Below are 21,630 nucleotides of genomic sequence, written 5' to 3'. Positions count from 1 at the left end.
TGCGTTCACTAAGCTTATAATGGTGGTCTGTAAAATGGGGCTTGTTGAGATATGGACCTGAAACCATATATGCTACCTCCTGAAACAACAAGGCCTTTATTAAGGTCTCAGTCTGGCTTGGTCCCAAGGGGGTCGGACCTCAGAATTCCACTGTTGTTTATATGCCTTAATGTGTGCATGTGTGTGTGTGTGTGTGTGTGTGTGTGTGTGTGTGTGTGTGTGTCTGTGTCTGTGTGTGTGTGTGTGTGTGTGTCCAAGACAGAGATGTACAGCTGCCCCGTTGTCCAGTTGCACACAAACTCATCTCAGCTGTTCAAAATCATCACTAAGTGCCATTGGAAACACGCACACACACTCACACACACACACACACACACACACACACACACACACAAAGGGCCACATATGGACAGGTTTGGCTCATTCATCCTTCTACACAAATGTTGGTGATAAATCTACTGTGATAGAATGTGCAAGTGTGCAGCTATTTTCTCCCTAAAACAACTCCCTCATTGTCCACACAGACCACCAGGACCTGGATACCAGGGCTCCAAGTCAAGAAAGTCAGTTAAAAATAAATAAAGAATTTTAAGGGCCATATTTGTTTTAGCGCATTCATTAGAAATGATGTGCATTACAGCGAACAATTTTCCATAGCATTGCAAGGTCTTAGTTTTTACATTGATTAATGCATTTTTACTGCCTTCCGGGCAGTGATTAGTCTCAGTTCATGGCAACACAGTTTGGCAACCAACATTCAGGGAAAATACATGTGTATATTATATAGATTGTGACTGTCTTTTTCCAGGTCTTCAATGTTACATTACAATTCAGTTGATGTAGCATTTTTCTTGAGTCAAATATTTCTTGAAATATATTTAGAAAATACCTAAAATCAAATGTTTTCTCATCGTATCAGTATTCATGTCATTCTGTCACAGTTTTATGAGATCCATGTTTGATTGATTTACCTTAAACTCAAGCAAGTTTCAAATCTATGCTAGTTGATTTCCGTGCTATACAGACATTAAAAGTACTGTAGATGACTGTGAAAATACTTTCATATATCTAAAAACTAGTATGCAACGAGAAGATGTCTGCAGTATTATATGTGATTGCATGTAAACATGGTTTGGTCCTGTGATTACTGTGCTATATTGATTATCAGTCCTGTGTGGTAGCTTTAGAGGGTGCAAGTTGTCTAGGAAAATGGATAATAAACTGAGCTGCTAACCAGACCAGGCAAATGGATTTATGGATTGATCGACATCTGCGTATTAAACCATCTCTAGCATCAGGTTACATAGCTGCAGCACATCAATAGAACCAAATATCACAAATAACGTTAATGTAAGGAAGCAGTTTGCAAACTTCACTTCATCAACAAACCCACACTCATACAGAGAGAGCCTCTACACAGGTAAATGCACTCAGTGTTCACTGTTTATTAAAGGCTAACCCTCTGAAACGGACAGAATGTGAATTAACAGCATCCTCGGAGAGGCTGACAAGTGCTACATTCCTAACATCCTATTACTGAGGGTAGGCTACCCTGCCACCACGCTGCCACCGGGTCCCTGGAGTTATGCGCAATCACAAATTCACACACTCACATGCAAACACACACATGTACATATAAAATCAAAGGAACGCATACAAACACATGAAAGTTGCACTCAGAAACACTAATCTGGGCATGTGGGATTGTCACCTTCCTGCCTGACATTCCTGCTTCAGTGTGCCAGAGGGGCCTGCAGTTAGAAGGGCACTATGGGTGGAGGAAAAGAGATGCAGAGGGTGGACGGGGGGCAGAAGCACAAATTTGGCGTGTCACATGGTCAAACAGAGATGATTTACAACTGATCAGGTTCCACATCGGCAGCATGGTGTTGTGGCTTCAGAATGCCAGGTATGAGAGTGAGATCAGACTCCGGCTTTAGTTTGTACACCCTTTCTGGCAACTGCAGCGAGTATGACTGGCTTAAGATGGCGGTGTTATTGGAGTTTGATGTGGGGAATGTGGTCTTTCCTTGTCTGGTCTTTTAACATGTTCCTGGCTGTATAGATTGACATACCTCTGAACATGCAGACATAACAAAATAGGAGGGAGCACATGCGGAGAAAGACGTGCAGAAAACGGGTACAGGTTTGGAGTGAAAACAAGCAACAAAAGGAGAGTGGAAATTTGTTTAACTACTAAAAGAGACATGCAGACAGGTAAAGAGAAATGAGAAACTGTTAGAAAATACAGCAGCCCCTCTCTTCTTTTTTAATATCTCCCTCTACAGTCAAGTGCTATGATTTACTCACCGGTGACATCATGGAGACCACAGCTATTTTTATTGGCTGGTAAATGGCCAAATCTTCTCCATGCTATGCCACCTGTCCAATCTGCACAAGTCAACAAGCTCCTGGGAATACAAGTCAACCACCCAAAAATGATTGAGAGTTGAAAGGCGGAATATGATACATGCATGCCATGCTACTGTCCTAGGCATGTTTCACAAGTCAAATGTCTTGTCACTGCTACTGGTTTGCTATTTACTTCTGTTATTCATACACTGAGTACAGTGTCCTTATGCACATAGCTGCCCAGTGTAAAGCCTTTTTCTGTTTCACTCAGCATACATTTTTTTGAGTTTTGCATGTGAATTTTAAATAAAACACCAATCTGTTGAGGTAGACTTGTGATCTATACCATGTTGTGCTCCCATGTTCTCCCCCGTAGGGTTTAGACATGTGTGTGACTCCGAGGGTGGGGTTATTCCTGGACTTGTATTGTGTGTTCTTAGGTGCTATTTAGTCACATGCCATCTACCCAACCTCTGACCCTGAAAAATGATAAGTACAGTAGCTGGGGGTTTATCATATAACCCCACTGCCTTACACATTGTCAACTTTTATCAAAAGCTGGTTAGAAGAGCTGTAAACTGCACACAATTTCGTTGTCCTCCTGTGCGATGACAATTAAAGATTCTGATTCTGATTAAAGGTAAAGAATGACTGTAAAACATGTGTTTCAATGTGTTTGAAGAACACATTTAAATACACTGTTGCCCATAAAGTTGTCAAAATCCTCAGATGAAAAAGATGCTATCAAAAGACTATTAAGGAAAACTGGCATTATTGCCATACTTAAAGAACCATATAAAGGTCTCAGGATCAAAAATGAATGAGATTGAGAGTCTAATATATTCTATTTCAATGTTTGTGAGGGTCTTTGAATGAGTAGGCTTGCTGCATTTATAAAGGGCGTCTCACATGCTGAGGCAATATAATATAGAAACACTAATTAGTGTTATAATCGCGTGAGCTTGGATGGACATCAACAAGAGCCCTTCAAGAATGAATAGCCTGTAAACCAAAGTTTAGCACCCATGAAAGGATCTGCGGATGAGTTGTCTTTAATGTGTATATGAGTGAGTTGTATACCTTTTAGTGTGATTCATAGGAGGAGATTTTGAGTCTAAGACTGGCTCCGAATAGTAATTTGTGACAGTTGCACACCACTCTGAGGCCACTCTAGACCATAGTGTCTCACTTACAGTCATAAATTAATGACTGTGACGAGGAGTCCACCTTGTGGCGGGGACTTGAAATGGCAAGTAAAGCTCATTTTTCAGAGAGCATTATTGTGTGAAACAACCACGGTGGACGATGAAAGTTTAAAAAAGGAAGCAAATTGCGAGAACACCAAAATGCTGTCTTAAAACAACTTCTCTTTGTAAAATGGGAAATACTTTAATTTTGTGGTCGTAAAAACTGTGACTGTAACTATGAATGAGTTTGTTCACTCACTGATTTGTGAAGCCTCACTGATGCAAGAGCCCCAATAGAAAAAAAACAAGGAAAAGGATGGAAGATGGGATTGTGATTACCTTTTCTTATTAAGGACTGTTAACAGTATTATTTCGCAACATTTATTGGACATCAGAATTCATACAACCTACGGCAAAGATTAAAGTCTAGTGTGAACCTTTTAGCTTGTGCTGTTTAAAGTTACATCATGCCCACTTGGCACCCTGTCATCACGGCGGCATAAGGCCCCCAATTACACACATATACATACACACTATGTACGTGCATATGTGCTTATGTATCTTTCTACCTCATAAATTACCCCATGATCCCACCTATTTGCATAACAACCCCTAATGAGAGCCTAACATCCAGGTTAACATATGAAGCTCCGATTGAAGATGCCAAATTCAACATAAATCCATCAGGAACCATTGACTATATGACAGGCAACTGTTGTTGAACATAAAGCGTGTATTGGTTTTTGATATTGTGTAAATCAAACTACAGGATGAATATAGTATTTGTACGAGTTTTATGACATAGGTTACCTAGTCATTGTGAAATTCCACATTGTAATTTTACTACTGTTATTTCTGTTTATTCTGTATGGATGATATCTTTTACATGGCTGTCGTCACCTCAGATGATTCAATGAGATGCTTAACTGTTCGACTAAAACCAATAATATGTTATAATAATGAGTTGAGCTGAAATAAGCTACTTAACTACTTCAATATTTATCTATTTAATTCTTTGTTTTTTCTGTTCAGTAGGAAATACTTTTGAGTTCCCTGTTACTGTCCTAAGAGTAGATATCAGTGTGACAGCTATTGGGTTGAACCTGGCTCCTCCGCGCCGTTGGGGGGCGCTTGTCCGCTGTAAATAAATGCCATCGTGGGTTGACGAGGGCCGCCCAGCCATGTTGAGGAGTCTGTCAAGCAAACTGCAGCCCGCCATTGTGTAGAAACCAGGCTCTGTAGAGAGATAGGGGCGCTTGGCTGAAACTCTTCAATAGCTAGACCGATTCTGCACCCTGCCGCTTTTATTTAGGAGTAAATACAGTTACACAGGCTCCGGGGGGGAAAGACATGTCAGCCAGCAGCCTTCTTGAACAGGTAAAGAGAGGTATTTTCTGAACATTTACGAGGGCCAAATTTCTCAACATCGCGACGGCTAGCGAGGATAGCTTAGCTCAGAGGCAGCGGCTGTGGCTCAGTAGTGCAGTAGGCCTGACCACCTGCTAAAGGAACTGACTGCTGAAAATATATCTCTTCATCTATTTTTCCCCTTCCTCTCTTCTCATAAATCAAACCTTCATGAATCACCTGGACCCAATCCAGAGACCGAAAGGCCAAGCTAATAAAGGTAAGAACAAATATTGTCTAACATTATCGACTTGGGTTTGAGTGAATGCGGATCTTTTACGTGCGGTGCGCTTTGAAAATCTTGCGTGCGCGGATGCGATAGCCTGTCTCCTAGCTGCATGGCAAACAGGCCTGTCTGTGAGTTTTAAAGATTTTTGCCTTTAATTTGCCACTCACATGAAACGCCAAAATACTCTGTGTTTCATAAGAGTGCCTTCGGGCCTTTTACTGACCATTCGTTAGTGTCTTTTACACCCCTGAAATGGCACTTGAAATGTTCTCACAGTTAGCATTAGCTACATCTTGGCTAGCTAACGTTAAATGGCAACATGATACACATCAGCATCCTTTTCCTGGTTGTGCTTGCAGCGCTTTTATTGCACTGACAGGTGCGAGGAAACACTCTTACTCCCCGGTCTCTCTCTTTATCGGTCACTGTAAGACATTTATGCAGTATTAAGCTACAGGTGCCATCCCATCACGCTGGCCACTCGGCTAACGCTAGCCAACTCCGTCATGTTGAAAGGACTCTTGGCGCTCGTTAACATGGAGACGCTGCGCACTGCATGCAGCTAACCACACAGCTAGCGTGCTAACATTAGCTGGTTGCTAAGTTAACCCAAACTGACACGTCTTCCGACATGCTTTTCCTGTGTCCAAATGGGCCTCGCTCCTTCCCGTCATTATGGTGCTCATACTGTAATGTTAGGTAACGTGTAATTGCTCACCTGATCGTGTATTGATTTAACTTTTCTGTGTCTTGTAAAGCGCTCAAAGAATCCCATGTCAGCCAACACAGTAACGCCAGCTATAACACTCCACAACTTGTGAAAACAAACCGGGGGGACTGGTCTACTTCCATTAAGCATACTTTAATTCTTTTTAGGAAATGTCACCAATGACATGAACAGTCCTAATTTGAAGTTATCTGATTTAATGGGGTGATCTGAATGTCTTGTGTGTTATTTTGTGCCAGTGTCAAGTGCATACAATATTTCACAGGGCCTGATTCACCTCATGCAAGCTTATGCTGTGTAATCTGAAGCTTATTTAGCAGTCATAGTGTGTATTGTCTTATCATGCTCCGCTTAGTGGCTTGTTGCTGTGAAACTCATAAATAATTGCAAGGAGTGGTTTTGTTATGTAACAAGTGGCGATGGTGCTGATGTGAAAATGACCAGATAATGTAATGTATGTCACTGCTCTCATGTCTGTAGTCACACAAACCTGCGCACTCTGTTTACATCAGTGTTGCTTTCTTTTCAGTGCAAAACGGAGCTGTGACCCAAAAGGATACTTTGAATGACGATGAGTTTGAGCCTTACCTGAATACTCAGGCCAGACAGGTAAGCTTTTATTTACCAGTGCTTTTTCATTGAATCCTTTTTTTTTTTTTTTTAATCAAATGGTGTACCTTCAAGTTAGTTTTTGTTGTTGGCTAGTCCTAGATCTTTTGCTTTGTCTTTTTAATGACCGTAGTAAAATCAACAGGTTATAACTTCCACCTGGACTTCAGTAGATTACTCTTTTTTTTAATCTTTGGACAGTCATTCTATGTTCATCTAAGAAAAAGGTAGTTTCCTAAAATAACTAAGAAGCAGTTTACAGTAATGACAGTCAGATCACCTAGATAAATTTATAGATGCCTTGATGGATCCAAATACTGACCTTGCAATTTGGCTCAGAACACCCCTAATATTGACACATTACATGCTGCTCTGATATAATGTGTTTTTGGTAGATGTGTTTGAGATGTGGGATTATCCAGGTAACAATGAGTGTCGTACATGTAGCAAAGCACTGATTGCTAGAGTCAGTGTATTAGAAATACCTCTAATTTGTTGATTAGTTTCAGAACTTTTTTTACACTCTCAATATTAAACCACAAGGTGAAGAGATTCATTGCTGTGACTCTTTCTGGTACAACTCCAATACATTTTTCTACCAGAAGATTAATATGTGTACATTTAGACTGCCTTGTTTGAGTGACCTTGATGCCTCTTTATGTGTGCATATTCTTGCTGTTTGCATTACTGAGGAATACAGAAAGACTAAGGACATGCAGCTGGAATGAGCGCTGATGTTGATTATTTAATTGTCAGTGGCCTTGGATTTTTATTGTAGCTGTAGATAAAAGAAGAAGAAAGCGGACACTATTTTCCTCCACTTAAAAGAATGTACTGTCTTTTTGTCATAGTTATACTTTATCATTTCCTTATTGTCTAGTTCAGTGCTTTGTATTTACACTTCAGAGGAAAGAAAGTTTCATTGCTTTATTGTGAATCCTTGATTGTTAGTAACAAAGAATAAGGATATTAATTGTGATGATGATGATTATTGCTCATCTTTTATCTTGGTCTGACTTTTTGAATCTACAAAATGAAGGAGTACACATGCAAAACTTTAGATTGTTAATGGTATTGTTAACATTGTTATCAAGTAGGTTTTAGTATGTTGTTTCTAATGAAATTTTATTAAATATTGTCACTAAAACAACTTGTTTTTCTATTTAGAGCAATGCCTATACGGCCATGTCGGATTCGTACATGCCCAGCTACTACAGCCCCTCCATAGGATTTTCCTACTCCCTAAATGAGGCAGCATGGTCCACAGGTGGGGACCCTCCTATGCCTTACCTGGCCTCCTATGGACAGTTGAGCAATGGGGAGCCCCACTACCTCCCGGACGCTATGTTTGGCCAGCCAGGCCCCCTGGGGAGCAACCCTTTCCTTGGCCAGCACGGTTTCAACTTCTTCCCCAGTGGCATCGACTTCTCAGCATGGGGCAATAGCAGCTCTCAGGGACAGTCGGGGACACCACAGAGCTCTGGCTACAGCAGCAGCTATGCCTATGCTCCCAGTTCGCTTGGGGGTGCCATGATCGATGGACAGTCCCCGTTTGCACCTGCTGCCAACGAGCCCCTTAACAAGGCGCCTGGTATGAACAGCCTTGACCAGGGCATGGCAGGGCTTAAGATCGGCGGTGCCACTCCTGGTGGTAATGGGGACATGGCTCCTAAGGTGGTTGGCTCTGGATTACCTGGTGGGGGTCCCCTTGGCCCTGTGTCATCTGTAGGACCTCCCAGCATGCCACCCGTCTCAATTGCCCCTGCCAAGCCCGCCTCCTGGGCCGATATCGCCAGCAAACCAGCCAAGCCTCAACCCAAGCTGAAAACCAAGGGTGGCATGGCAGGTGCCAATTTGCCTCCTCCGCCCATTAAACACAACATGGACATCGGCACTTGGGACAACAAGGGCACCATGCCTAAAGCTGCCACCCCACAGCAGGTGCCCCCTATTCCCAGCAATGGGCAGCCGCCCAATCAGGCTTCCCCACAGCCTGGAGCTACTGCTGCAGGGAACCCACAAATGCCCCTCAGCAATGGACAGCTGGTACCGCCTGTTTCCCAGATGGGGCAGCATCAGCTTCCACCCAGTGGACAACCAGGTATGGCTCAGATGCCCCAGCCTCCCCTCTCCCAGGGTCCTCCTCCTCCCCCAAGCCAACAGCAGCAACCCTCTCAACCCACTCGTTGGGTCCCTCCAAGGAACCGGGCCAATGGATTTGGGGATGCTAGTGGGAGTGGTACAGGGCAGTCACCTCCCACCTCTTCTGGTGTGGGTGTGGTTCCTGGGGTCCCCTCTGAGCCTCACCCAGTCTTGGAGAAGTTGCGCATGGTCAACAATTATAACCCCAAGGACTTTGACTGGAATCCCAAGCAGGGCAGGGTGTTTATCATCAAGAGCTACTCCGAGGATGACATCCACCGCTCCATCAAGTATAACATCTGGTGCAGCACTGAGCATGGCAACAAGAGGCTTGACGCAGCTTACCGTTCATTGGGTGGCAAAGGGCCGCTTTATCTTCTGTTCAGTGTCAATGGGAGTGGTCACTTCTGTGGCGTAGCAGAGATGCGCTCACCCGTGGACTACAACACGTCTGCTGGCGTGTGGTCACAGGACAAGTGGAAGGGTCGTTTTGATGTGCGCTGGATCTTTGTTAAGGACGTTCCCAACAGTCAGCTAAGGCACATTCGGTTGGAGAACAACGAAAACAAGCCAGTGACCAACTCTCGGGACACACAGGAGGTACCACTGGACAAGGCCAGGCAGGTGCTAAAGATCATCGCTGGATATAAACACACCACTTCCATCTTTGATGACTTTTCTCACTACGAGAAGCGTCAGGAGGAGGAAGAGTGTGTGAAAAAGGTAACAAAATTACTGTTGAATAAAATGAGTGATAAAACAGATGAATGAAAAGAGTGCCCTGCTTTAACTTATGTTGAAAAAAGTTTTGCATTTCATGTAGGAGCAATATATGAAGCCAGGTTGGATGTGGGTGTGTGCATGTTTTTCATTACAAAGGAATACGGGAACATCTCAAGGATTTACAGCTGGGTCGAGATCTGTCAGAATTCAATGTGATTGTGCACAGATGGATATTTTGTGATTTTTCTTTTTTCTCAGTTTTTCACTGTGGTGTTATGTGCTCTACTTGTTTTATTACTCTTATGTATCGCTGCACTTTAAAATAGAATAACAGACACAGAAGTCTGAACATCAGAAAAAACGTGGTGGTATTGACTCGGAGCTAATATTATGAAATGAAAATATTCAGTGGCTTACATGAGAACATATCTAAACTGATTGTTATGTATTATGGTATAATTTCATTTTGATAGGAAAAGGAGCCCCTGATAAAGACTATTTCCAAAACATTCTTACAAGTTGTGCAGCCTCCTGAAGATATATGAAATGTATTTTTTTATACCTTATGTCTGAACACACACTTTGGCATTTGATGAAATGTGTTATTGAGCCCTATACCAAGGAACAAAAATAGAGCAAATGTGCATTCCCTAGTTGAGTGATACTTGTTTGCATTTCTTACTGTGGAAAGGGTACCATTTAATACTAGAGTTTTGATTTCCTGCACAGCTGTATCACACGTTTATGACCATTTTACTAGACGCGGGCAAATTCAGGGAGGTGTATGCCAAGAAAACCATATTAGCTGACCTTCCTTAACTCAGCAGCTCATTAACGTTTTTGCAAACTGCCATTATTTACCTGCTTTCTATTGGATGTGGAAAAGCTTATTTTATTTTGCAGATATAGAAAAGTTTATCTTCCAGTGTGTTGTGATTTTAGTTGGTTCATACGAAGCACTGTTGTTTGAGTTGGATCTTCATATATTTACTCCATGGCATCTCTGTATATTTGAGGTATGCTGTAGAAGCATCGTATATAGCTTGTTAAAGCCACAAAATGTGTTGCTCAAATGTTACCATGCCCAAAAGCCAGGAATACATGAGCTCTGAAAACAAGTGAGTTGGCCAGTATCTGTATTTTAAAATATGTAGTTTGTCAGATTTTGTTGAACGTCATCTTTATCAATTGCTTACTTTCCCGCACTTAATGGCAAGCAAACACAGCACAACATGCATAAATGAATGTAGAAAATATTGTACAGTCAGTAGCTTCACATTTTTATTTTTTTGCAATTGTTTGATTCAATGTGCTTTTTAGGTATTCATTCAAGAAATGTGAAATACTGTGATTTACATCACATTTTAGAATCTTAATATGCCTGATGAGCAGTTTCCAAAACTGCTTACTTATGTATCTTAAAAGCTGTTTTCTTATCAACATCTAGACTTAAGAACCTTATGTAACATGCGACCATGTTATTGGCAGCATAGTGATGGATACAAGAAATGAGCTCTGTTAGTATATGAAACTTTAACTTGGTGGTTTTGGGTCAATAATTGGCTGATGTGTAATGCAAAAGTCAGGTTTTGGATTTAGCATGTGGGACATTTGCACCTTAATCGAATGCCTGTGACATCTGTAGGCAGCGTTGTCATCAATATTTTAACCATGACCTGGTGAGGTTAATGCAAAGTAGCCAGACTCCAAAAGCCACACTGGTATCAAAGTAATCTTTTTGGTCAAATGTGTGACGAACATGTGATCTAGGTATAATGACCTGTCTGTTTCGGTTACGCTCAGTTTTCACTCCTCTGTGTGACAGGTGGAGGTCCAAGGCAGTGAGCCATATCCCAGCAACCCAAGCAACAGGAGTCATTACAGGCTTCAGGTAACTTGCTGCATCCGCCACCATGTGCAGGAGCAGTTTACATGTTTTTTAATCGTTGATAATTACTGCTTGAAACCATTTCAGATGAATGATGTTGGAAACTCTGTGTAGAACAGAAATCAAGCATCTAAAGCTTGCATCTGTTGCTGTATCTGAACTGTCCTTTTTAGGGTTTGGCCCGTTTCCTAATGAGCAAATGTAAATAAAATGTGGTTTGATCAAAGAATGAACCAGAAGGAATAGTGGGCATCTGGGTCACCTGTAGTTCTATATAACGTATATAAGACTTAAATATTGTGTATAATGTGTCTGACTTACTGTCTTTTGTATTGTCTTCTAGGAGCGCCAGGGACGAGTCAAGTAACAGTTGGTGCTTTGGTCAAAAGACTGCAATGACCCCCCCCTAAAGCCCTGTCGCCACCCCATTACATCATTACATCCAGATCTCTAAGAAATTCTAATAGGGGTGAAGAATTAACCAAGGACAAAAAAACTAAATGAAGACTTTCTTGATTTCTTTTGACTTTAAAGACTTACTTCGAACTTGTAGTAAAAAGAAAAGGAAACGATTATTCATAGGACTACAACTAAATGCATAGCATCATTAGGTGAAATCTTTTTTGCCCCACCCCATTCCACTACATATGCTTTTTCCCCTTGTATGCTGCTTTTTCCTTTTTTAAAATGAAAGGATCATCCTCTGTTTTTATGGTCCAAGAGCAAGTCTGTAATTCTCACACAAACACATAAATCCAATAGAAGTTTGTAGTGTTGGCTTATGGTAGTGTCCCAAAGTAAGAATGGGCAGTTTGTCTCATTTTCTTTGTAAACCCCCAACCCCTCACACCCTCCCATCTCCTGAGGATGCTCACATCTTCAACCAGGACCCAGTGGAGTTTCCTCCTCAGTGGATTTTCATCACAGGCGGGTGTCAACTGCGCTCACTCCAGAATCTGTTTCATACATGCTCGCCATGTTTTTGTTTGAGAGGACTGCGTATGTTCAGAAAGGCCCTCCTGTACTGTTTTTGCATGTGTTGGACAGAGTGTGTGTGGGGAAGGTGAGGTCTGGAGGATCTGGGGAGGAATAGTAGGGAAGCGGGGGTCAAGAGTTTGAAAGCAGAAGAAATGTTAAGTTGATGAGCCTTGCTCAGTGTATAATTTTATGGTCTAAAAAAATTGGGGCCCCTGTTGACATTCTTCACCGGACTTAATTTACCCTCTTTTTCTGTCTCTTGGACAAGTTAAGTCATCGTTGCTTTGGGCTGCTTCCTTGTTTTTTTTGTTTTTTTTTCTCCTTCCTCAGTTTTCTAAAGACAGTGATGCGAGTGGCCTTGCCCCCACTCTTTCTATTAATCAGTTCAAAAGTAATAAATGTGGTATATTCAGCAGAACTGGTGTGCATTCCCCTTGTTTGACTGTAAAGCAACTTTGTCATGCAGTGTGTCTGTGCATTCTTTTCATCTGTTCCTCTTCTCCCAGATGGGTATATGAATGAATGTTTTTCTGCTAACCTTCATACTCAACCCGTCCACTCCCTATTCCGACCAGTTTTCACCGCTGTCCCCTGCATTTCTTACCTCTACTTTCCTAACCCGCCCTGTCCTCCACACTCCCATTTCTGACTGCTCAGCCAACTATACATACTATAATATCACAATCAGCTTCCACCATTTTCAGAATGTCATTGTTGGTGAGTTTAAAAAAAAAACGCAAGGTCCTCTTTCTGAACTACTGGCTTTTATTTGTGGCATAATAAAGATGCTCCACAAAGTGGTGTGTGGGTTTTTCTCCTTATTAGCTTTCCAGTGTTCTGTCACCTGGGTGCTCTGCTGTACTTCCTGAGTTTTGTCCTTTTCTTTATAGCAGGTGGAACAATATCTGGATGTCCTGAGTAAAATCTGTGCTGTATTTGTGTTGTGATGGTCCACTATAACTCCCTCTGGATTTTATCTGTGCATATGGGACGTCAGTATGTGATTTACAGTAATATATAGCCAAGTTCTTTTTAAATGTGAAAATATATACATTCCTATCATATGTTCCATGCGTACATGTCCGCAACTGAATGTTCAGAAAATTATCTGCAATCCGCCATTTTCTCTCCTCGTCAGTGCAGCTGTGCTGAAGGCAGCTGCCACAAGGGGGAGACACAGCATCATTTACTGCCACTTATTTTCCTCCCAGACCAGGGGACAGACTCCAGCTGGAACGGCCCCAGCATCAAGGCCTTCTGTGGGATTCATCCGGTATCTGTTTTCTCTTATTTTACTTCCTCAGTTACTCTTAGCACTGCCTCACCGACGGTAGGAACGGTCTAACATATTTTTAAGGCTATAGTCTTTAAACGTATCAGTGCCGTGTGGTGGGTTTATGTGACCTCCAAGTGCAGAAGCAGTTAAAACACCGCCAGCAGCAACACAGATACATCTGAAATTCACCTGCGGCATAAATCACAGCCCATAAGTGACAGGCAAAATGCAATTTTCCAAGTTAAGTCAAGCATGTAGATCACAAGTTTTTTTTTAAACAGGAAATTACACATTTGTACACTGGCGTGTTTGCAAATATTAAGCTACACATGTCACATCATATACAATAACCCCACCTTTGCTCTTCATATAAAAGTCTATTTTCCAGCCTCTGAATTGAGCCATGATTTCAGGCTTATAATAATGAACCCTGGTGACTTAAATTCACATGATTTTTTGCAAAGCATGAACAGCTGAAGCACTGCCCCAAAAGGTGGTTTCATTAGACCCCAGTAGTTTATATTATTATTATTATTCTTTTTTATGCTCATATATAGCTCATGTATTTTCGCTGCATATACCCACGGCCTTAATGAGCGCTTTAAAGATCTTAATATCTTTTCACGACAGAGCGTGCGCTCATAAAGAAGAGCCTCTTTTAAAAGGAAACGTATTTAGCTGCAAAACTTTGGCTGGTGAGACACTAGTGTTTGAACTGGGAGAAGAAAATCTGAGGCGACAACTCAGCTGCTTTTGTGGCTGAAGTGCAGCTTTTGGTTAAAACTGCGCGCGCACGTGTGTGTGTGTGTGTGTGTGTGCTGTGCGGTTGTCGGGGGGAGGGGTAAGGGTCGACGGCACGTGTCGTGTCTGCGTTGAGGGTGCGTGGCAAACACGCTGCCTCGAGGGGATCTCCTGTGACCCTTATCTGCGCGTCTCTGGGGACGCCTTTTAGCCCCCCCTGGGATGCAAATGAACGGCCATAGAAGAGAGGCAGATACAGCCACCGAGACGATGGAGGAGAAGAAAGGGAAACGGGTCCACGGGGAGAAAGTGGAGGAGGAGGAGGAGGAGGAGGAGGAAGGGGGTTGATGGTGAAGAAGAGGATGGGAGGAGGTCAGCGCTCACATCTCAGAGCGTACATCAGGCTAAATGCATAGAAGAGATGGAGGAACAAAATAAGTTGCCCTGCAGAGGTGAAAGGAGAAATTCCTCACTAGTGTGTGTGTGTGTGTGTGTGTGTGTGTGTCAGTGGAGGACTTGCTTTTTTTTTCCATGTGCAGAATCTCGACTTCATTGACTGAACACATAATGGGCACTTGAATTATTATCAGTATGACTTCTGCAGGCACAATTAATGCGACATAGTTAAGTAGACTACACATGTGAAAACAATAGAAAACGACTACTGACACCTCACGGGGTTTCCTATTTTTGACTGATCATTACTTTTGAAAGTCACATTTCAAATACTAGACTGCGCGACCCTGCATCATATAGAGAGAGAGCTTTGACCATATTTGTCCATTGTATGTTATAGGAAGTATTGTTCAGTCAGAGCTGCGTATTAGGTGCGTTGTGTCTGTGGGTTCATATTGCACTGCAAGGTCATGGTTCTGCTTTATTTTCCCTTCATTATCATAAGGCATCCATCTCTTTCTTCCATTAGTGACGCTTCACCATGTCGCCAACTCGACCTCTATTTACATGACTAAATTAGATTTTTTTTTTTTCCTCCCTCTTCGTGTGTTTTGCTTCGGAAAGCCTGTCTCTAATATTAAAAGAAGGGGGAAAATCGCTGCATTATAGGACAATAGCTTTTGAATATTTTTATTTAAAAAAAAAAAAAGAAAAACTACATGTTAAGCCACTATATCATATTTTAGTTGTATTTTTACAAATAAAAGCTGTTAAAAGTTCTCTATACGTTGCAGTATTTTTTTCCAACAGGCTATGCAATTTAAAGCAAGTGATTTTACTTTTTTTAACATGGACAAAAATGTCATTCCTATAAATACACACATGCTACCGATTTTTATTTGGCTTCGCAAATGAAAGTGGTTGGATCTGAAAAAGTAGCCTATTTAGGAATACAAATGTGTCATGATGATGAATGTCTTTAGCACTTGAGGGGGGCCTGCATGGGGTCACCTGCTCACCATCGCCAGGGGTCCCGCACTGTTGACGTATTGAGCATTACCCCCTCATTTCATTCCTCCTAGTGTCCCAATTCTACTGAGAGTTTTGAAAATGCATAATGTGCAGACAAGCTAAGGGGCCTGAAAACAGTTGATGACCTCTGTCTCAACATATGTGGCACACTTGCCCTCTGCATGCTCTAATTGTATGTAGATGACAGGCAATAATGAAATGTCGTCCGCTGGTGTATCAAAACATAAAGAAGCATATAGAGCTAATAGATGCAGGATGTATTCTAGGAAAAAAAAATCGTAAAATTTCTCAAGCCTAGATTTTGTACTCACTATGATGCTATGATCGTTTTTTGTGATAATTTCATCTGGTCTCACTACAATAAACTCTTAAGTAATATTTTGAATAGTCCCACCTTTAAAAAAAAAAAAAAATTAATAATTCTTTAAAGCTATGGCAGTAAGTGAAATAGATAGAAAGGAATCTGTACAAACATGCACCATTTTATTTTTTTTTTGCATATTCCGCCTCCACCATCTGAGATGTAGGTCAACTCACATCTCTATTGCCAACAGCGATATACAGCTTGAATCATCTGATGCAGCGATGTGATTATAGGAGTTGAAATGAAGCTCATTATTTAAATTACTTGATGTGCTTTGGGCCTTTTTACTTTGAAAAGAAATACTAGATAGTACAAATAGAAATGCTGTCCATGAAATGACGTCTTTATTGAGACTTTTTGCAGAACAAAAACACAAACACAGGCGTGATATCGAAACTCACAAACAAAACAACTGCTTTAATAAAACTTAAAAGTGGAAATAAAGTCGTATTTTCAGAGTGTGGGTGGTCATGGAAATGTGCTCAGTTGAGGTAAAAAAAAAAAAAAAAATTAGCATGCATGAGGATGATTCGAGAGGTTTTTGCCTTTGATGAGTAAAAGCAATGATGCTCCTGTAATATTCTCACCCTGTTTTTCCATCTTCCTCCCAGACAGGGCGAGTGAACGCTCATGCGTAAACCCACAGACCTTTGAAGTGGCCCTCTGTCACCACATGGCAAATCCCCCTGGTGTGATCCCTCTGTCCATTTGGCCACAGGACCGACACTGGTAGGCTGCCTACAGCTCTGTCTGTTCTGTCATTATGGAAACCAGTATATTACTTAGATTGGTGCCCTCTGATTATGTTGGATTTCTCTCTGTGTTTCCTGTGCGTCCCAATAATACCTCTGTGGGATTTGCCTGGCTTGCATTAACTGATCTGTGCACCTGTCTTAGGTCACTGCTCTGTAACCTCTTTGCCTAATGCTTCTTCTCCTGCTTCTCTGCCACTATTAATGTCACAGCTTGTTAATCTAGTGGGATTGTAGTGAACATCCAACTGTGTGGTTATCAGTGCCACTCTCCTGTCCTGTAGTGGCGTTATGCTGGTCTCTCAGGTGAGCGAAGACTGTGGCTTCTCTCTTGGCATTCACCGCGTGCCTTAATTGTATTGAAATTAAATCAAGGTCCACTGTGAACACAAAGAGCTCAAACCCAAACTTCCAAAATGTTCTTATTTCCTTCTCATGTCCTGTTCTCCTCTGTCACTTACCCTGCTTTTAAGCAACACTTTCCCTCCTTTGTATTCAATGTTATACAGCGATTTTCAACATGAGCACTATTTGCTAAATGCTGTCACTTTCTTAAAAGTACATCCTATTGTTGTATTTCGCCAGTCCATCCCTGTTTGACTTTCTCATTCCTCTCTCCTCACCTGTGATCTCTTCCCCCCCTGTGGGCTCAGAGGCGGCTACGCGGTCCTTTCACACGTCGAGATACATTGCATGCTAATCCCACACCAACGTGCATTCACTCTTTGCAATGATAACAGGTTTCCTATACAGACAATACAGGGGGAAAAAAACACACACATGATACAAGCCAAAGACATTGTGGTTCCTCTGACTGAGCAGCCCCGAGTGTGTGAATGCATGCATGCATTTGTTGATGTGCAAGAAAGGGTTTCCAGCAACAAAATGTGAACAAAAAAAATACATGTAGTGATCATCAAAGCAGCGGTTGCAGCATTAAGGCATTTTCTGTATACACATGCTACAGCACATCATTAAAAAGCACCACATAGAGAGGAGAGCACAGAGAAACAAGGAGTGAGATAGCGCGAGCGAGCAAAGCTACCTTTGTTGCACCATAAAGAGAGCGGCAGCCCAGCTACCTGATTGCTACCATTCCTGCAGACCATCTTCCCCTCAGAGCAAAACAAAGGATGACGAAGAGATATTTATAGAGTACACACTGTGATGCGCCGCTATGCCTTATCCTTACCATAGCACTGTCTCCGCTTTTCCTGGTTAAGAGCTTGGTGCGGTTTAATCAGACCAAGCAGTTCTTCATTACAGTTGGTAAAGCTGTGTCGTTATCTCCCCCTTTCCCTCCCTCTCTCCCTCCCTCCTACTCTCCATCTCTCTCCTCTCTCTCTCTCTTTCCGTGCACTCTGCGCATGTAACTATAGCCATGTACAGACTGGAAAACAGGATCTAAATAACAACAGTCTCCATCCTCTGATTAATAGCTACATACACAAAGGGATAATTTAGCAAAGAGTAAATACTGATAACAAAAAGCAAGAACACAAGAGGAGGAATTTAGCTTCTTTGCCATTACACCATACTCTCACATGCTGAAAAACTGCAACTGTTACATTTAAAATCTTGTTCTTTTCTAAGCTGTTGACCACTGCGCTCAATTCCTTTCTATATTTGCCTATTGAATACTACTGTAGCACAAGCAGAATAAGGTTTGCTCAGATCAAATGCATCCTTCCTCCCTAAAGACGAGGCAAAAAATAGCAGAGGAACTGCAGAGTATTTCCTCCTTCAGGTCCTTGGTCCTGGTTTTGTTATTGTTGTTGCTGTAGTTGTAGCTGTGACTGCGCAGCTCCATCCTGTGAAGGTCCTTGTGGGTTGGGAAGAGCAGGGGAGCAGGCACACAGGGGGTGGTGGGATGGCGGACAAGGGGGCTGAAGGGACGGGAGGCAGGCAGGTGTCACGCATGCAGTCAGGGGAAGGAGGAGAGAGGGTAGCAGGAAAAAAAAACTCAGCTAAATTCTACCCCCATTAGAAAAATCCATTTGGATCTGCTCAAGACAAAACCAAAAAGGAAGACAAAAAAGCCCAAGATGTAAAATATACATATATAAGCCAGGTAGGTATATATGTATAAGGATCCAAGGGAGAAGGAGGAGAAGGACAGAGATAAGGGATGGACGGACGAGGAGGAACAGGCAACTGGCTCTCACACAGACACACTGCGCCGAGGCGAAGGCACGGGCTTCAATTTATGCTTTCTGGTCGACACCACCCCCCACCTCACATGCACACACACACACATGCAGACACACGCACACACACATATACACAGCGTCCCGCCCCTATCTGCCCCTGTCCCTGTCCTGTCCCGTACTGGATGCGTGGCCCAGCTGATCAGTGCAGAGGGATTAGCCAACGGGGCCAGCTGGCAGGGATTACACAGGCAAAGTGGGGGAGGTGTGTGTGTGTGGGGGGTGGGAATGGAAGGGGGGGGCGAGGGCTGAGGAGGGTAGTCCTAATACTGGGGGGGATGGGAGGCCTCGTCTTGTCCTGCACGCACACACACACACACATACACACAAACACACACACAGATGTGCATGCACACACTCACACAAATGCGTTCACATACACATTTCATGAAGATGCACATATGCATCATGCACTGGTGCCTGAACACAATATGAAATGCTTACAAATATGGCTTGCACAAGCTGCAGCGGAGCAGACTGCAGGGGTAGCCAGCCAGTAATGCATGCGGTGCATCTTCTCGCCTGGCGAGCCACGGCGACGCACAGTGTTGATAAATGTATGTAAATGTGCAGCAGGCAGCGGGGGATGGATGGCGAAGGGGGCAGAGAGAGGGAGGAACCCCACGGGAGAGCGGAGCTAGGCTGACAATGCAAGGTTTTGACCCTTGACCCTTCTCTGCTCCATCATCCACAGCCATCAGCTGATTCCGGGAAATGGACAGCCGCAGTAACAACCCCCCCCTTTTTCTCTTTACCTCTCATACACACATGCACATATGCACGTACACACTCGTGCACTAACAGCGCTGAATTTACCAGGGCCCACCTCACCTCTTTTTTTTTCCATTTCTTGCTCCCTCTAGCCCTCCATTGCTCTTTGCCGTCTCATGCCTCACTTCACCACTTAGCTCATCCCGATATCCCTGCTCCTAACCTTTCTCATTATTCTGAAATGTTTCAACATCTAGAACTGTCATATCTATGCAGAAAGAGATCTATTCTGTATAAGTATAATTTTCTGTGTTCATGTTCATTGTTTTGCTTATATTGACCGCCAGTATTTGTCTTACCATTTTTTCCAGAACTGTTTCGACCCATACCACAGTGCTTCCATTTTACATCTGTGGTTCTACATGTAGGAGTTAAGACGATGACATTTTTTAAAAATGAAATCAAATGAAACACTCTCTTTCAAATAGATTTTTGTGCTTGAAGCATTAGAAAAATTTGTGCAGTAATTGTTATATGAACATAACACATTTTTGGGAAAACACACCAGCTGCCCTTTTTTAGTCTTGTCAAATCGACTAGTATCACTTTGGTGTTTGTGTTCTATACAGCCTGATTGTGACTATATCTATAATTGTGAGTTACGAGCAATGTTGCAAGTTTGAATCGTCTAGTTCAGTCACTGCTGGTAGTGTGAGATTTGTCAGGCATTACCAAAACCATGCAGGCTAAACGGCTGCATATCTGCCCAGTAGCAATTTTACACACATTTACTTCACACCCTTTGATCTCCATTTTAGTAAAAGCATAAAATATCTATTTCAATATCATTCAGAATTACATACCTTGACGGGATAAAATATCCTAGAATTTGATGTATTATTTCTCATGGAAAATACGATCTGTCTCTCGTCTGTCACAGAATCTGCAAAAAAACTGCCAGGTACAGAAGGATAATTCAGAGACGTGTTCGCTTAGTATTAGTTGCGTCAAGTGTTATTTATTTGTGAAAAGCTAAACGTCAAAAGTTTTTGCAGACTGTCAACAGGAGTTTGAGCTACACTATATAAGACAGAGACACGGCTCAGTCCAAAGACGCACAAACACAAACATGCAAACACTCCAATGACACACATGCACACACACACACACAGGCAGACGTAGAGTGATTTCTGTTAAATCAAAGAGACATTTTGCATGGCCTCGCAGGCAGAAAACAGCAACAGTATTTTATAGTAAATATATAGAATCAGGCATGGTTGACGTGTGACCAATAAGACATTAGTTTAGATCTACTTACATGAAATCCACAGTAACATTGCAGCAAAGCTTTGGGGAGGAATGATAGAGACAGCATGGCCTTCAATTTCTGAGGGACAGAGAGCTGGATTTTAGGAGCGAATGTGAGTGAAGGCAGTTTAAATGGGAGCAAGAACAAAAAGGATTTTTCCTTTATTTGTTTTTGTAGAATATACTCTCAATTTGTGTAAAGTGTTTTGTCTATTTCTTAGATGTCTGGAACCTTATTATTTATGGGCATAAATTACATGCCATAAATTTCACGCCTTCGATACTATATATCTTTACATGTGTATCTTTGGCTTGTTTACCCTCGTGCATGTTGGCATGAAGAAAAGAAGGAGATTTGCGACTGCATTTTGATGTCCTGCTACCCCGTTTTCCTTTTTAAAAGCATGTACATGTAAGGATGAGAGCGGGCGAACAGACATGCAATCCTGCTAGCAGACAGCTAGGAAGATCACAGGGAGGCAAGCAAAGAATTTTTATCATACAGAGAAATACACGGGAAAATACTACGGCAAGCAGTTATACAAAGAGACAAGCCGGGAAGGACAGACAGGCAGGAAGACAGAGAGACAGGCCGAGACAA

General features: G+C 42.3%; 1 protein-coding gene across 1 annotated transcript; it reads left to right on the top strand.

The window, feature by feature from the left end:
- Positions 1-4,750: 4,750 nt before the first annotated feature.
- Positions 4,751-13,025, top strand: ythdf2 (YTH N6-methyladenosine RNA binding protein F2). Its single transcript, XM_070842375.1, has 6 exons — positions 4,751-4,916; positions 5,142-5,166; positions 6,432-6,511; positions 7,679-9,376; positions 11,202-11,267; positions 11,608-13,025. Exons 1-6 carry the CDS (start codon positions 4,890-4,892, stop codon positions 11,629-11,631), a joined length of 1,920 nt encoding a protein of 639 aa, XP_070698476.1. The 5' UTR covers positions 4,751-4,889; the 3' UTR covers positions 11,632-13,025.
- Positions 13,026-21,630: the final 8,605 nt, after the last annotated feature.

The sequence above is a fragment of the Pempheris klunzingeri genome, chromosome 13 (assembly GCF_042242105.1).
Source record: "Pempheris klunzingeri isolate RE-2024b chromosome 13, fPemKlu1.hap1, whole genome shotgun sequence".
NCBI lineage: Eukaryota > Metazoa > Chordata > Actinopteri > Acropomatiformes > Pempheridae > Pempheris > Pempheris klunzingeri.
Note: the sequence above shows the minus strand (reverse complement) of the source record. Positions and strands in the feature narration are given on the sequence as shown.

Excerpts from the sequence above, each read along its gene's own strand:
- ythdf2 (XM_070842375.1), top strand. The coding sequence starts at position 4,890 with ATGTCAGCCAGCAGCCTTCTTGAACAG. Across the intron at positions 6,512-7,678 it reads TGAATACTCAGGCCAGACAG|AGCAATGCCTATACGGCCAT; the intron begins GTAAGCTTTTAT and ends TTTTCTATTTAG. Across the intron at positions 9,377-11,201 it reads AGGAAGAGTGTGTGAAAAAG|GTGGAGGTCCAAGGCAGTGA; the intron begins GTAACAAAATTA and ends TCTGTGTGACAG.